The sequence below is a fragment of the Fonsecaea erecta genome (assembly GCF_001651985.1).
Source record: "Fonsecaea erecta strain CBS 125763 chromosome Unknown Scaff2, whole genome shotgun sequence".
NCBI classification, from domain to species: Eukaryota; Fungi; Ascomycota; class Eurotiomycetes; order Chaetothyriales; family Herpotrichiellaceae; genus Fonsecaea; species Fonsecaea erecta.
In genome coordinates, this window is record NW_017387245.1 from 1,248,850 (window position 1) to 1,265,603 (window position 16,754).

At 53.1% G+C, this 16,754-nt stretch overlaps 6 protein-coding genes across 6 annotated transcripts; 3 read left to right on the top strand and 3 right to left on the bottom strand.

The window, feature by feature from the left end:
- Window positions 1-1,055: 1,055 nt before the first annotated feature.
- On the top strand, window positions 1,056-1,961 carry AYL99_02209 (hypothetical protein; the record flags this gene model as incomplete). Its single annotated transcript, XM_018833725.1, has 4 exons — window positions 1,056-1,190; window positions 1,250-1,525; window positions 1,589-1,858; window positions 1,911-1,961. The coding sequence occupies 4 exons, from the start codon at window positions 1,056-1,058 to the stop codon at window positions 1,959-1,961; spliced, it is 732 nt and encodes a 243-aa protein (XP_018696349.1).
- An 825-nt stretch (window positions 1,962-2,786) lies between these two features.
- On the bottom strand, window positions 2,787-5,590 carry AYL99_02210 (hypothetical protein; the record flags this gene model as incomplete). The annotated part of the gene is made up of 2 exons (XM_018833726.1): window positions 2,787-2,847; window positions 2,943-5,590. The coding sequence occupies 2 exons, from the start codon at window positions 5,588-5,590 to the stop codon at window positions 2,787-2,789; spliced, it is 2,709 nt and encodes a 902-aa protein (XP_018696350.1).
- A 340-nt stretch (window positions 5,591-5,930) lies between these two features.
- Window positions 5,931-6,398, top strand: AYL99_02211 (hypothetical protein; the record flags this gene model as incomplete). The annotated part of the gene is made up of 2 exons (XM_018833727.1): window positions 5,931-6,097; window positions 6,170-6,398. The coding sequence occupies 2 exons, from the start codon at window positions 5,931-5,933 to the stop codon at window positions 6,396-6,398; spliced, it is 396 nt and encodes a 131-aa protein (XP_018696351.1).
- A 481-nt stretch (window positions 6,399-6,879) lies between these two features.
- AYL99_02212 (hypothetical protein) lies at window positions 6,880-10,402 on the bottom strand (the record flags this gene model as incomplete). Its single annotated transcript, XM_018833728.1, has 2 exons — window positions 6,880-8,261; window positions 8,308-10,402. The coding sequence occupies 2 exons, from the start codon at window positions 10,400-10,402 to the stop codon at window positions 6,880-6,882; spliced, it is 3,477 nt and encodes a 1,158-aa protein (XP_018696352.1).
- A 1,862-nt stretch (window positions 10,403-12,264) lies between these two features.
- On the bottom strand, window positions 12,265-14,165 carry AYL99_02213 (dihydroxyacetone kinase; the record flags this gene model as incomplete). The annotated part of the gene is made up of 2 exons (XM_018833729.1): window positions 12,265-13,857; window positions 13,977-14,165. 2 exons carry the CDS (start codon window positions 14,163-14,165, stop codon window positions 12,265-12,267), a joined length of 1,782 nt encoding a protein of 593 aa, XP_018696353.1.
- Window positions 14,166-15,223: 1,058 nt separating this feature from the next.
- Window positions 15,224-16,375, top strand: AYL99_02214 (hypothetical protein; the record flags this gene model as incomplete). The annotated part of the gene is made up of 1 exon (XM_018833730.1): window positions 15,224-16,375. The coding sequence occupies one exon, from the start codon at window positions 15,224-15,226 to the stop codon at window positions 16,373-16,375; it is 1,152 nt and encodes a 383-aa protein (XP_018696354.1).
- Window positions 16,376-16,754: the final 379 nt, after the last annotated feature.

Sequence of the window (16,754 nt, forward strand, 5' to 3'; positions counted from 1 at the left end):
TGCAGTCAACGCAAGAGACGGCGATGGCAAGGAAGGAAGGAAGGAGCACCTCATGATCGACTTTGCACCACGTCCTCTCATCTCATCTCTTGACTCCTGACTCTCTCGACAAGATGCTCCTTCTCTCCCTTCTTCACGTTTACCTTTTTCCATCAATGCAGCTGCAGGTAGAGAAGAAATCATCTTGCAAATCTACAGTGCACTGATCTCCCTTTTTGGTTCTCACCCCTTGTCTCTCTCTTCCCCCCCCTTTCTGTCCCTCTGTTTGCATGCCTGGATTCTCGTCTCTTCTCGAAGCCCACAATATCCGTATTACCACCGATACAATTCACAGAGGCAGCAGGACCCCTCAATCGTGTCTGAACAATGTGGTGTTGGGGTTGGATGAGTGCGTGAGTGTCGCCGTCTTGCCGTGTTTATGTAGTTACTGTAATTATGTAATATCTCTTGGCTGCATGGGCGACGCTGAGTGGTGGACTTGCAGTCTCTGAGGCCCTCGATACGGTTGGCGCGTTTGTGCATCGAGATTGATTGCCAGTTCAGCTCTCTGTCTCCCTCCGACGACCCCCTGTTGCCTACGGGCACCACCGACACTACTGTTACTCCCCGTACCTCGTACTCCTACCGCTCCCTGCTCCCTTTTGACTTCCTCCTCAATCGGCCCGCCCAATTCCATTTCCATTTCCTAGAGTAACTCGAGAGACGCGTCGATTCCTTCTCTTGTCGACTCACTCCCCCCTCACAGTCATTGCTCATCTTCATTCCCATCATCATCTCAGTAAGTGTCACGTTTCCTCTCCCCCCCCAGTCTCCATAGGTCCAAGTCCTACTTCCTAGTCCCCACCACGCTCCGTAACCCGTGGCAGGGCCTCGGCACCCAGGGTTACGTTTTTGTCAACAACACTGCACTTCTTGTCAGCACTGATTGCGTCTACTTTGTCCCGCCTGTTATCTTACTGCTCCTCGATCGCAAGTCTACAAGTCATACTGACACCACCTGCTGCAGCTTCGTTCTTCCCCTCCCCAAGTTTCCTGTTCTCCAGGTGGGCGCCGTCATGTCGGTCAAATTCGAGAAAGAGCAGGTCCGAACAACGTCGGCGCCTCTCGCGCCCGGTGGTCGCGATGAGAGCACCGCGCACAAGATTGGCGAGGCCTTGACGGGTGGAAAGCAACAGACAGGTTATCTGGCGGTCCGAACTCCATCTCACATCCTTCCCCGTTGGATGCGACACTCATTCTTGCGCTCCAGGCATACCTAAGACAGCTTCAATCGAACCCTCTGCGCACAAAGATGCTGACCTCCGGCACACTATCCGCACTGCAAGAGTTGCTGGCGTCATGGCTCGCCCACGATAAGAGCAAGCACGGTCATTATTTCTCCTCCAGAATCCCCAAGATGGCCGCCTACGGCGCATTTATCAGTGCTCCAATGGGTCACGTTCTTATCGGAATGCTCCAATGGGTTTTTGCTGGCCGCACCAGCTTGAAGGCAAAAGTCCTTCAGATCTTGACCAGCAACTTAGTGGTACGTCAACAACAAAATATCCCCTTCTCGCAACGCTCCGGGGCCTGACGGATTCTGATCTAGATTGCGCCCATCCAAAATACCGTCTACCTCGCCTCCATGGCCATCATTGCCGGCGCCCGCACCTGGCACCAAGTCCGCGCGACCATCCGCGCTGGCTTCTGGCCCGTCATGCGCGTCAGCTGGATCACCTCTCCGCTGGCGTTGGCATTCGCTCAGAAATTCCTCCCTGAGCATACTTGGGTGCCATTTTTCAATGTCGTTGCTTTCTGCATCGGCACGTACATTAACACTCACACGAAGAAGAAGCGACTTGCTGCGTTGAGGAAGAAGGTACTTCTTTTTCCGCCATACCTGTTTGACGTGTGGCTAACGAGGCGTGTAGCATTACGGTGACGGTCGAAGCTCTTCGGGACGTCCAGACGAGCGATACTAGATATAAGGCTGCGGGTCCAACTCGGGTTTTCTCCCAAGGGAATGTACACAGACACGCATCGGTCTAGCCCGTTATATGCCAAGAGACACAGGTTGAAACTGATGAGGGATTGAATCGGAGTGCGCCGGATTGGGATCGCGTTTGGGATTGTCTGCAGTAGGGAGGTCGCATAATACAAGCCATCTCGTGGAAGATTTAGGATTGTCGGCCATCTGTACGTTTCCAATGATCAAGTCCAATATTTCGCGCAGTATCATCCGAGGGAGTTGATCCATTTGCTTTTCAAGGCACCTCCTGTGAGGGAGCCCGGGTAGCTCGTGACCCCATTGAATGTAGCGAGACTCTGGTTTCCAATGGTTTCTACTGACATGGCATCTATCATCGCAATCGAGATCGTCATTTAATTAATAAACGGTGAAGTTGTTGTCACTGGATTACTGACTGATGTGTGCCTTGGGGCCCGGGGGGAAGGGGGGGAGGGGTTGGCCGGCCTTTCTTCCTCTGCAGTTACATACATAACCCTTGTCTATGTAGGTAGGTACATTTATATATATGTACCGAGAGACAGAGGGAATGTGAGCGTGTTGTGTCTCTTTCCTTCTATTATCCCAACCACTTACCTCAGTACATAGGTTAGTTATAATATGACCAGCAGCTAACGAGAGGGCCTCCTTCTGCGACACGTCTTGTAACTAACTGCTGTTGGACTTCATATCCCTGGATCCATCGTAAATGGGCTTGCTCTGGGGCGGGGACTATGCGTGCGTTGGATGCCAGACTGAGATCATGCAGCTGGCATGCGGGGGGCCAATGGACAAGCCAAGCTCACGCGACGTAGGAGTACGTGTTGCCCTCTTCTCTCTCCATGTAGTCCTTTTCTATCAGTCTGGTCACGTGGGAGATTAGCACGGGCCGTCGGGGTCCTCAAGCGAGAGAAGCCATGAAAGGTGTGTCAGGAGGAAAGGGGGCAAAGATACTCACTTCTCGATATTCCGCTTGATGTCCGCTTGGTCCAACACGCCCCGGCTCATCGTGGCTTTAATGACCTCGACAATCAACTCGTTGTGCCCGATCTTCTTCCGGCTTTTCATGATCCTCACAATCGCCGCCTGCGTCTCGTAATGCCGGTCCGCCGCCACTCGGATATGCGTTTCTTTGTTCTCCTCCTTGGTCTCCTTGAGTTGGATCTGGTTGATTTTGATGCGCAATTTCTGGTCGGCGAAGGACTGAGAGAACATGAATGTATCGGTTTCGTTGACCTCGCGGCCCTTGGGGTTTTTGCGGAGGACTTGATACTTAGCGCACGCCAGGGACTGGAGTGTTCTCTTGAGCTCGGCGTCGACCAAGCCTGAGGCAGCTTTGATCTCGTCGTACGTGAGGTGCTTGTCTGCTGGGATGTCGTTGAAAAGTAGCAGTACGATGGCTTGGAATCCTGACACCATGAGTTCCTTGTTTCCCCTTGGGAACTTGGCACGTAATTGACAGTGCGCCAGAGAATGTTTCCACGTCAGCTTGCGGCCAGAATGTTTCGCCTTGTAGTGTGTCTCAAATTCTGACATGACTTTGGCAATATGAGGGGGGATGTTCACCGCCACGTCTGGATAAGTAGGCCAGGCTGCCGCGGAGAGCACATTGACATGCAAGTCCGGCAGACCGGGAGCCCTGCCTCCGCGATCGTCCAAGAGCTGATTGTACGACATCATCTCTTCGCGAGCCAGGTCCATGTCCTTGAACATGGATTCCAGATTGTGCGTGAATGCAGCACCGCATTCATTCTTCAGACGGGTGAGCATGTTCCGTTCAGCGTCGAATGAGGCACTGCGGCCTAAGAGTAGACGGCGAGCTAGATCTTTCTTGTAGAAGGCTTCAAAGACGGCTTTACCGTGGACGAAACGGAAGAGATCCAATGCATCAGAGAGGTGTTGGTTGATCTCAGCGTCTTCATCGGCAGCGCCATCATCGAAGTCATGCTCTTCTTCGGGCTTGGAAGGACCGTGCTTATGTGTTTGGAGCTGGGGGACGGCTTTGACGCCACCTTTAAGTAGCAGGTCGACATGCTTCGCAATCATTTCTCCCGGTTTAGCGTTGTCCGTGTCCCAATTCGACTGGGATTTCTTGGTTTTATTCATGAATGCCTCGAAGGCTTTGTGAAGAGTATTGCCCAGTGCCTCATTGCCGTGGAAAGAGTATTTCTCGTAATGATCCAGCCGCCGCTTGAAATCGAGCAGCCTGATTACCATCTCGGATTCCCTCTTCTCGTCGAAGACGATCAAGGATCCCTCTGTCTCCACGTACTTACTAAAGGTTGGCGCGATCAACTCCCCGTGTCCTTTACGCTGTAGCAAAGTGTACAGGCGCTCTAGTTCTGTCGACTTGTTGTCCTCGAGAAGATCCAAAATGCCGTCCTCGTTGGTAAGAGTTTCCAGCTCTTCTTCCACAAAGATATTGTCAAAGAGACGCGATATTCGGACCCTCGTATTGCGGTCTAGAGACAAGGAATCGCATCTCGCCATCTCTCGGGAGAGAAGATCAGTGCAGTTGTTGACGTAATCACCCAGCGAGTCCTTGTTGGACTCAGTATCTCTCCATGCCCGGAAGTACTCCTCAGTCGTGACGCAGATGGTTGGTTCAAGATCGCTGGTGTAAATGCTCAGCTCGTGGAAAGTGTCGACCGACTGGTGCAGGAGCAAAGCGTCACTCTCATTGAGGTTACCTCTCCGATCAGAATCGATCAAACTTATGACACCTTGAAGTGTTTTACACTTTATGAAAGGGTCATGAAACACGGAAGACCTGAACTTGCTCAAGCCCATCTGCAACACGCCCATCTTGTGTGGGGTACGGAGGCAATAGGTCTGGTCCATGTAGAAGAAGATCTGGCGAACGGTCTGCAGCTGTTTCTGCCACGTCTGCCAGGCATTGACGAAAGCTCTGACGACGTCGACGTCTGAGGACTGTGCCTCTTCCCGCCGGATGCGATCCCTGACGTTGTCATTCAGATGAGTCTCGCACTTCGCGCACAGGTGCTCATAGAGGTCCGCACTGTGGCCGTGCCGACAGGTGTGTTCTGCACCTTTGTATAGTTCTTCCAAGGAGTATGGATCCTTCTCGTTTCTGAAGATGGCATCGAGGGCTTTGTCATTCTCTTTCCATGTCTTCTCAAAGTATGCCCGAGTATCCAGGCGGGTGGCGGCCCGTAGGTTCTTCACCACAAGTTTCTTCGGGCCCGTCTGTGGATTGAAAGGGACGATTTGGTTTGCAAACGCTGGTCTGCGTCGGCCATTCTCTGGCACAGCACTTGGGTCGCTGAGGTCATCTTTCTTCCGCCTCGTCGAATTGAATTCGTACATGTTGGCGAAAGCATCTTTGGCATGACGAGTGCTAGCGGACTGCATCTTGTCTACTTCCATCTCGCCCTCTCCCTCGATAGGCTCGTCTCGGGACTTATCATTCGACTTGCTGCCTTGCTGGGGTGAAAGCAGATCGAGCACGGAGATGCGGTGTCTCTTCGAGGCTCTTGCGGAGGGACTGCCCTCACCGGCGGCGGCTGGTCGTTTGGGGGAAGAGTGATATCGGGGTTCAGACGCTGTTCCTCGATCCGGAGCTTTCCCTTTGCGCGACGTAGTCATCTAACTTGTGTTTCAGTTACCTTATGACATTCCAAAGTGGGATGATTGAAATACTGACTGTCTGTACTTAGTAGCAGCGAGATGGGGCACCGCTGGATGACCGCCGGCACTGCTAGAGTTTGGGGTTAAGCGGCGGGCAGAATCTCGGAGATCGACCCCGGCCAGCACCTGTACGCAACCGAAGAATTGCACGGTGCAGTTTCTGGAGGCGAAGCGCAGACGCGTCAATCGCGTAAAGTGATTCCAAGAGGGGCAAACACCACCAAGTACGAGGTACTCGAACAGACCTACTGTAACTCACACTCTGCAGACGCCAGACAGCAGCCACAATTCAGCCAACATGAATTCCATGTCTACGCCCCGAATCCTGCCTGCTCACCTTCATGCATTTGCGCCCAATGCCACCTCTCACAACACAGTTCGCATGCTAGGGATCATAAGTCACGTCAACGGTGATCAAGCGACATTGACGTGCGGCTCGGATGCTGTGACAATTCTGCTGGCGAGGTATGGGGCTACACACCCAAAGAATGTACCCTCAACTAGCGAGCGACCGAAAAGCTGACCAAGTCTCTGCAGAGATTCCCACCTCTCGGTTGGCTCAATGTACGAAATCGTGGGCAAAGTCACCAACACGGACGGCGGGCACGGCCTGGGTCTACGAGTACTCAGCAGCACGGAATGGCCTCGAAATGAGAACGGACAACTGCCAGATTTAAAGCTGTTCGAAGCAGTGGTGGATGTGACCCATCGTTACAAGAATATCTTCTACGGTGATCCCGAGGGTGGGATGGATGCCGGATATTGACGAAAATGAGAAGAGAACCGAACATTGGATTGTTAGGAGTGATGAATTTTGTTCGGCTGGCTGTACGGGTCATAACTTCTTCCCACGAACAGGAGCACTGGTCACGATAATACTGATCGCCTACGGGGTCTACTACGGCTTTGGTCGCACGCGGTACTTCTGGAGACGAGGAACCGTGGTAAATAGGAGTATGGGATGACAAGTCTATCTAAGCAGGGCGTGCCTGAAAACACTGTATTGCTCGTTGCTCAAGGTATTGAGTCCGCCGATCCCGGCCTTGGACTCTGTATGCGGAGAGATGACAACCACGACAACGTCGACGATATCCTCAATGAAACCCTGCCTGAGTATCATACATGTCATAAGCGCCTGCTGCACAATAGCCAACCTGGGCAGATGAGGAAATGCAGGGCTTGTAGCCACTGTCTCGCAAACACAACCTCCTCAGTCGCCGCCACAGAAATTAAGTTCTGCCGACGTCTCATTTCGCGTTCTGTTTTCTTGGGCTTCTCCGTACTCCTTGAGCCACCGTTCCTGGAGCAGTCAATGCCTCAGGGTCAGGATACGTAGATTGCCCGGGATGGTAAGCCGCATCCACATCGACTAGATTCTCCCACATCGAGTTGACTCCGTTGTCCATGTCCGTGGTGTCAAAGTATCCGAAGAATCCCGTAGGCGGTGAGCTCGTCATCGCAGGGTTGATGAAAGGATCAAGTAGATCACTGGTCAGCTGATCCGTTGTCATCTCCGAGAAGGCGAAGTTCATGAGCTGGTCACCTGATGACGGGGAAGAATTTTTGAGAGATGGCAAATCAGGAAAGTCAAATGATATGGCCTTCTTCGGTGTTGGCTTTTTCCCACTGTTCCGCAAGAGAGCTTTATCCTCCTCCGTGAGATTCAGATCCAAAGGGCGATCACTAGTCAGGGCCTCATGAATTGAGCGCGAGAAAGGTGTCATCTGCAGCAAGTCTCTCTGCACAGTGCCGAGCAAGGCAGCAAGAGCAGGGTGAGGTTCTTGTCTGGCCTTGGGTGTCCGGAACTGGGGAGTTTGCTCAGCGTTGGGAGACAAACGGGCACCAAACTGACGTTGTGGTGTCTTCGAGGGCGTCTTAAGCAGGATTCGCTCAGATCGTCTCTTCGGCGTGGGAGTCATGGGCGGCAGCGGAAGATCGGCTGGTGTCTCCTCGAACAAGTCTGCCAGGCCATCGTCAACAACTGCTGGGACAGGAGCCACATTTTCCTTTCCATCAACTGCCAATTCAACCGCTGCTGCCGGTGCTGCAAAAGCATCCCTAGTCTTATTGAGTCTGGGACTTCGTCTCACAAAGGCTGGCAGTGAGCTGTTAGTCGTTATATTTGCGGGCCCAGAATCCGAGCGTATTTGCGGTTTATCCGGAGAAGGGAACAGCTGTCTCCGCAGGGGCTTCGGAGTCAGATCAATCTCGATGGGAATGTCTTCTGATCCATGCGCACGTGGAGGACTTGATTGCACCTGTCTGCCACTGGTCTGGTAACGGGTCCTGGCTTGCACACCTCGAGTTCCAGGACCGACGCTGTTTGCGCGTAATGAGCGTGGGATCGGCGGCAGTTGTGGTTCGCCATCGTCGGCGGCGGCGGCATTGCCGTTCTGAGACATTTCAGTGTCGTTTTCTTCCGCATCAGGCGCGTCAGTCGCTGAATCTGCTGGAGAAGAGTCGTCGCTAGCAGGACTCTGGGCATCACTCCTGAGGCCAGAATTTCGATTGTTCTTCCCAAAGGGTTTGGGTAGGTTTCGTTTGCGCTTGCCCTTCTCCTTGGGATCTTTCTTCTGCCATTTTGAAGCAGGACGTGGGCATTTCTGCTTGTGAAACCACAAGCCGCACGCTGAAGAATGTTAGCAACGCCTCACATGCACTCCCAGTCGACTTACGATTGCACAACGTTATCGCCTCCCAATCATCAGCTTCGTCACCCTGTCGTTTGTCCACTTTGTAGCCTCGGAAGGTTTTCACAGTGCCGTCAGGATTGTGGTCGATGGGTTCCTTGAAGCAGCATTCACCATGGTTCAGAGACGTCTCAACATCGTTCCAAGCGCAATCAAAAACTTTGACATAGGCTCTTCTCCACGCGGGTGTTTCTATTGCGCCGCAGTTGTCACAGAAAGGTGGCATGACTCCATTTGCGATAGCATTTTCTAATCTTGCTTTGGTCTGCTCCTTGCCAACCTTCTTCTTGGATGCAGCTTTTGCCTTTGCCTCGTCGCCTCCAGGAGCATCGGACATAGGAACATCGCTATCAGGCGCCCATGTTTGCGCTCGGTGTAGTGCTCTGGGTGCGGGATCACTCTTCGGTATAAGAGGCGCAGGAGCTATTTTCCGCTGTTGCTCACGTTGCTCTTCCATGATCTGCCGAGCTCTTGGAATGGGGGCTGGGGCCAGTCGCGGTGACGACATGCTAATCCGTGGTGCTGGTAGTGGAGTGTAAGACTGTGCTCTAGCCAGTGGTTTTAATGCGACAGGAAGCGGCGGGGGCATGATGTTATACCCCGGTTGCGCTGGTTGTCCTTCTTCGAGCTCGTTGCCTTCGTCAAAGACTGGGGGATATTGATCGGTCGGATGTTGCTTTTCCTGACAACCGTCCGGATCTTGATCTTCCGGTTTGTCCACGATGAAGTCATCAAAATGCAACAACTGATCGTCTCCGAAGAAATCTTCAAGGTTGCCACTCATAAACCCTGAGTCATGTCCGGAGGAATCGATCACGGGCGGAAGTACAGGACTAGTAATCGCTGGCTGTCGAAATTCTGGCATGACAGGTGGTGACGATGGTATATTGGCAGGCGTACTGCTGACACTTTGACCTCGAGTGTCCTCAGGCGACGCAATAGGCACAGCAAGGAGCTCAGGCTGAGGACACACGTCTGCTGCTGGAGACGATTCCCTAACCTGAGATCTCTGGGCTAAACTGCTAGGAGGGTTCTTTCGTGGTCGTCCTGGTCTTCCTCGTGGCTTGCCTGTTTTAGACGCAGGGATCGGGGTAGGCGGCCTTGCAGCTTCTTCAGTCTGAGCATTTGCCTGGACAGCCGCAGCAGGGTTTATTGCGATGGGGCGATGAAGGCGGAGGCTTGATGCGGTACTTGCAACGACTCTGAGCGACTCGGGTTGTCGTTCAATATTGAAGTTAGACTTTGTTGGCAAATCGACCTTGGTCGTCTTCGCTCGCTTCCTTGCCGGACCTTCTTCCCCGATCTCATCGCCACTATAATATCCAGACTGGAACGACTCACGCCTCCCTTCCGTAGTCTGACGCATTCCCGCTCGCGAATTTGGCCGCGATGGATGGCTAGGCTGCCGAACCGGCTGACCGAGGTGCTGTGTTGTTATCGGCGTACCAGGTCTGCTGCCTGATCCTGATCCATGCAGAGTCTCGCCGCTCAGCATTCGCTGCATTGTTTCTAGTCCCGAAGTATCAATTGGGGATGCTGATCCATGTAGTGACTGCATGGGAGGCCCGTTATTCCACTGAGGCCGCGTCCCGTCTTGTGAGCTGACACTCCCCGAGCGATATCTGGTCTGTGCAAACGTGTTGACAGGTGTGAATCGAAGCTTCACTTCCAGCGTCTCTTGAGCGTTCCTGGAAAACAAACCCATAATGTTCTTGGAGATCTTGCCCGTGACCATGGCCTCGCCATCAGCGCCGGTGTTTTGAGCTTGTCCAGCCAGTGCTTTTGACAACATCCCTTGCCCAACTAACGGTGTATCAGGTTCTGAGTAATCGTAGGCGTAAATAGTGTAGTCGCCATCGAGGAGCGCGGTGAGCTCGGGACTGGCAGTCGTGACAGCTTCCAAACACGTCCGCAGGTCGATCACGCCGATCTGACTTATGTCGTCGATAAAGGCGGTCTGCACTTCTAAGGATTGAGGCCACCGTGCAAGGTGGTTGTCTTTTTGCTCGGAATCAAACGTGTAGAGAACTTTGAGTCTGACCGTCCGTATGCAGACGCCATCTGCGGGAGAAGTGGCCATGGTGCTAGAGACCGCGACGGAGGAGCCACCTCTCCCCGCTTCGAGAAGCTGCTGGTGCGAGCTGGGAAGCTGTGAAGTGGAGGATTGGAACGCGTGGAGGGTGTAATTCGGAGAGGGGATGTGAGTTGGTCCTGATATGATCAGGTTGACAAGATGGATTGGACTGGTAGGAGAAGATGTTGATGATGATGAGAATGAAGATGATAATATATTGGTTCAAACTCCGAAGCAATGGTTCCAAGGATTAGACAAACAAGAGGGTCATTCAGGTGAATCGCTACAACAAGAACAAAAGAAAGAGAGGCTCAATTGAGAGCTCGATGAGGAGGTGCAGGAGGTATGGTTGAGCGTCGACTATCGAGAAGCCTGTAGCGCGAATTGGTCGCGTGTTTGCGGGTGGCTTTTTAGCTCTGAGGGCGCGACCTGCATTGGCCTTTCGGGGCTCGGAACAATGCAGGAGGAGGATGATGTCAATTGGAGCTAGGCCCAAGATGGCCGAGGCCAGCCTCACTATGCCTCTTTCGACCACTTCCCGAAATCCCTCGAGAGAAGGCAACTTAGCCGAGCATAATTCCTCTGCCCGAGAGGATGTAAAGAAATTTCCTTGTTCTACATGGCACGGGAATCGAGACTCTTTAAGTATTCAGAGCATCGCGACCATGGCCGACGCCTCCAAGATTCAGTATGCCCCCTTCTGACTCATACCCCTGTCCCTGGCCCAAGCTTATCTCCGCAGCGACCGGCTGCGTTTTCGTGCTGGAGGCTGGAGGAACTTCTACTGACCTTTTGGTGTTCTTTTTGCTTTAGGGATCTGCTGAACAAGCCGAGGAGTGAATTGACGTACGTGGAATGTCCCGCTAACCCCCCTTTCTCCCTGTATACCCGTCATTTACCTCTCCCTACCCCCCCTTCCTCCGCCCTCCCCTTTCGAGGTGGATTCCGCTCCGCCCTCCGGTTTCCACTTCTCCCACTGGTCGTCGGTTGCTGTATCACCATCCATCACACACTCTCGGATGCATCATCAATTCGATACACGCATTCGATCATCTCTATCCCCCAGATATCACGTGTCCTGGTTACGCGCCAACGCGCATCCTGGGCTAATTTTATCCTCTTCGACAATTGCTAACACCGCCTTTTTAGAGAATATGAAGTCTCCCTCGTCGAGGCCCACGAACTCTCAACGGGGCCGCTTTCCATCCTTATGACTGCCACCCGCACACACACGCAAGTCTTAATTTCCTGTCGGAACAACCGAAAGCTGCTCGCGCGGGTCAAAGCCTTTGACCGCCACTGCAACATGGTGCTAGAGAACGTCAAGGAGATGTGGACGGAAAAGGGTAAAGGGGGCTCCAAAGGTGTCAACAAGGACCGATTCATCAGCAAAATGTTTTTGAGGGGGGATAGCGTTATTTTGGTCTTGTTGAGTTGAGTGCGTCTTGACCAGAAGGGCGCATGCGGACGGCCGTTTTGGCTTCCACGTCCTCATTCACGATAACGGAAAGGTTTTGCTGGGACGACAGTCGCTCGACACAAATCACGATTTCTGGGATAGGGTAGGAAACGGCGGTCGCAATGGACCGCAATCAAAATCCGATACTGGTACGACATTGGAGGAATGCAACTGCCCGGCGCAGGCAGCAGACGGAGCAACATGCGAGCGAGTGGCAAATTATCGATAGGCCAGCAACAGGCCAGCAAGAAAATATTGTGGTTTTCTTCGCGCCACTTGGTGCCTGAATTGTTGCCTGGGTGGAAGCTGCGGTTTGGTTCTTTTCCCATCGCAAAGCGTGGTAGAAGGGAGGAGATCAACGCTCCAACCATGCGCGGACGACCACGTCTGCGTATATTCAGTACACTATTCAACAGGCACCAGCCAGCCCGATCAAAAACTCTTGCAAACCCCAAGCCCCCGGATCGGGGATCTTGCCCATCCACTCATCCTCCGCCCCGACGTACACAGCTCTTCCTAAGCTGGCCTTCATGCTTTTAGTCTTCTCCGCGCCCTCTTTGGCCGCCTCTGCCGCCTTCTTCACGTCTCCTGTGCTGCTCAGCGTCTCAACAAATGGGACGAGCGCATCCATCAGCGTCCTATCACCAGGCACAGCTGGCGTATATTTACCCAACGCCTGAAGGCTGGACTTGAGGGCTGCAGCCCAAACTTTGGCGTCCACGGTCGTGGATGATTCAGTATCTTGTTCTCGCAGTCCGTGAGCCAGCGCATTGAGGAAGATGGCATAGATGGCACCCGACGTGCCGTCCATGGTGTTTTCAACCACGGGTGTGATTTTATTGACAAAGGCAACAGCGTCGGCAGGAAGCTCGCCAGATGAAAGCTCCTTCAGGACAGCTTCGGCTCCTCGCTTCAGTCCAATTCCGCAGTCACCGTCTCCAATGATCGTGTCGTATTTGGTCACTTCTGCTTCTGCAGCGATCATCTTGTCCAGGCCGGCTTTGAGGGCTGCATGCGCTTTACCGGGGTCGAGTTTCAGATTAGAAGATTTGCCTTCTGCTGTAACCGCTGCATGACCCTCCATGGTCGCGGAGTTGTCAGCCTCCCAGGTGGACGTCCGGGTGGCGGCAGCCCATCCAAAGGCCTCCGCCGGGGCGTCAAGAAGTTCGAGCATCGATTTGCCTGGTCCCAAGCCCGTGTCCTCCAGCTTCAGTATAGATGCCGAAAATCCCAGGCCGTTGAGCGAGGTGATGAAGGTACCGGCGATCACTCGAACAGGAACAATGCCCCAGTCTTCTTTGAGTTGTTTGTGCACTTCAGCCAAGATGCCGCCTATTTCCAAATTACTGACACCACCTAGATTGTTTATCAGCAGCACTGTCTTGTCACCTTTCTTGATGTCAACGTAATGCCTGTCCTTGTCATTGGGATCCAGCATTTGCCCCAGCATGGTCTTGACGAGTTCAGGTAGTGTTGCGGAGACACGATGACTGCCCGGCTCGTTGTGGATGCCCATGCCGATTTCAATCTCCTCCGTCGGTATGAACTCGTCGGAGTTTGGATCAGGCTTCTCTCGTCCGGGAACGTGGACGTGTTCCATTGACGCTCCGACAGACACAAGGTTTGCGGCAACTTGTTTGGTAAGGTTGTAAACTTCTTTCAAACTTCCACCAGCCTCGGCGAGAGCTCCTATTATCTTGAGAACCAAAATGGAGCCACCAATGCCTCTTCTGCCGACTTTGCCTCCTTTTGCCCGGCCAACACCTACATCGTCACCGATTGCATAGAACTCGGTGTCGACTCCCGCAGCCTTGGCCTTCTCGGCAGCCATACCAAAGTTCAAGACATCCCCGGTGTAGTTGAACGTGACTATGGCAACTCCTTTCTCGGTGGGTACTCTTGTAAGAGCGGCACGACGAACTTGCTCGGCGGAGGGACTCGCGAAAATCGTGCCTGCAACAGCGGCTGTGACGAAACCCTTTCCTACAAAGCCTGCGAATGCCTGTCCGGAGGCAAAGTCACCCGGTTAGTATGATTGTCCTAAAAAGAACTCGGTCGCAGCCGCCAAAGGTCCAAACTCCAAGGCCCAGGATTGCACATCAGCCCCAGCTATAGACTTACTGGTTCGTGGCCAGAGCCTCCACCAGTGATAATGGAGACCTTTGGGTTGTCTGTCAACTCCTTTGTTGGTCGTCGATACACAATTCGGTTTTGTGCGTCGAATGCGACCGACGGGTTTATAAGGGTCAAGCTATGGAGAGCAGTCTGCACGAGGTGCGTCGGATCATCGATGAAATGCTTTGCAGACATTTTGGGAGGCTGTTCGTATAGTGTCTGGACAGGATATGAGATCTCAGACGATCAGGAAGCAGCGAGGTAGGGGAAAAGTGGGATATATAAGACCCGGCGGAGTCCTTGTATCTCCCGTGTGCCTCTCTCCTCGCTTCCTCAAGAATCAATGCGGGGAAATGACCGTCCTGAAAGCTTTGTTTAGGTGGGGCCTAGCTGGCAAACTCGTGGAGAGACTGGGCTTGACTAGTCTTCCATTCAGCCATTTGCCGCTTGCGCTCGAGGGGCCATGGTGAGATGAGACGTCTCCCCTCCCACACATGCACTTCGGTGCGAGTAGGCCCGAAGGGCGAAGGGGTAGCAGAAGACCTAGAATAATACCACGGAAGCCAGTCCGGGTGAAATGTTCATTCTTTGGGTTCCTCCGCCTGATGCCGCTTCGTGCCGCCGCCATCACCGCCTTTGTTAATGTTGCGACATCGCAAATTGCAGGGCACTCTGGGCGGTGTTTGAGTCCCCTGCCTCGGGTTCCTTCTTTTGGGCATCCCGTGAAAGCGTCCAGAATGCTTTATGGATTGTTCCGTGCCAGAATTTTCTTTGCTTCCGTCTCGTGTCCAGTCATCCAAGACTGGCCATCTATAGGAGCACGCCCTCCAGGAAAACATCGGTCGAATCAACCGATGATGCCGAACGCCAGGAGGGTGGCAGCAGCCCGGTAACACTCCGACGTGTCCGTTTTTGCTGGAAGGCGGAGTCCTACCGGGGTCACATAATACCTTGGTGCCTTCATCAATTCAACGGAACATTGGCAGAGAATCAGATCACCCAGAATGTGGGCTACACAACCAGTCGCTTGCGTGAAAATGAGACACCTCAGGCGTGGGGTCGGTTGTGTGACTTTCCTTGCTTGTATGGAGTATTCGTGGGGGCCAAAGCCTCCCCCCACTCCAGATTAGATTAGATGCAGAAATTCAACTTCCGCACAATTTTTGTCTGCGACTTCTTCCACACTGTTGGCGATCGCAGTCCACCTCCAATATTTCGATGATGGCGATGAGACATCCTGTTCCCAATAAACAATGAAGCTAGATACCAAGTCCCTCCGATATCTCAACCCTACCGATTGGCGCACTCTGACTGCCGTTGAGACAGGAAGCCGAAATCATGAAGTCGTCCCCACCCCACTTATCGCAAACCTTTCAAAATCCAGTCTGGGCGACGTGCAACGGAGTATCTCCTTGCTTGCCAAAGCAAATCTGATTGCAAAGGTCAAAAATGCAAAATACGACGGTTACAGACTGACCTACGGTGGGCTCGACTATCTGGCGCTTCACTCCTTGCAAAAGAGTAGCACTGTTTATGGTGTGGGTAATCAAATTGGGGTTGGCAAAGAGAGTGACATATTCGTCGTCAGCGACGAGAAGGGTGAACAGCGGGTGCTAAAAATCCATCGCCTGGGCAGAGTGAGCTTCAAGAAAGGGGTGCGGAACAAACGGGACTATGCCAAAACCAAGGCTCAGAAGGAGAGAGGTGCTGGCAGTTGGATGTATATGTCACGCCTGGCTGCCATCAAAGAGTTTGCCTTTCTGCAAGCCCTACACAACGCGGGTCTGAGTGTCCCCACCCCACTGGGCCAGAATCGACACCAGCTGGTCATGTCATTGATTGACGGATTTCCACTGCGACAGATCGAAAACGTACCAGATCCGGCAGGACTGTACGCGGAGCTGATCGAGATGGTGGTGCGCTTGTGCTCGCTCGGTCTGATACATGGCGATTTCAATGAGTTTAACATTCTGATCAAAGAAGAAGAGCAGGGCGATGATATCAAGCTGGTGCCGGTCTTGATAGACTTTCCCCAGATGGTCAGTGTGGATCACCCAAATGCAGAGTTCTATTTCGACAGGGATGTGGAATGCCTCAAGCGGTTCTTTGCAAGGCGATTTGGATTTATCAGCACGGATGACGGTCCACTGTTCAAGGATGCCAGACAATTGGTTGGCAAAGATGGGGTCAGACGAGTCGATGTCGAAGTTGAAGCTTCCGGGTTCTCCCGGAAAATGGCCAAAGAACTTGAGGCCTACATGAAAGAACACGGCGTGGACGGGGACGCCAAAGGAGATGAGCCAGAGGAAGTTGATCCAAGCGGCTCCGATGACGAAGACCACGATGATGATGAAGGCGATGATAGCGAGAACCTCGCAGGCAACGGTGTCTCCGACACAGTTTGATATCGAATGGATCCACGCTATCGAGATCATGCGCTCGATGATACAGGTTCCCCCGCGTTGATTCGGAGAACAAGAACGGAGCCCGGAGTATTCACGCCAGGATTGAAGACCAGGGCGACAAAATGATCTGCTGGGCGTACCAGCCATCCCCGTCCGTCCCGCCCACGCCAGTCTGTTTCGAGGAGAGAGGCCTGCTCCCCTGGAGGCTGGAACACTTACAGAGGGCTACCGGGGCGTGCTACTCAAGTCACCACCCTCAGCAAAGTGAAACATCAATCGCAAGCGAAGGCGCTCACTTCCTAGACCCCGCATCTTATCACGACCTCAGTCATATCATCATTAACAACAAACAACACACGAACCAAACGTTGCCGCCTTT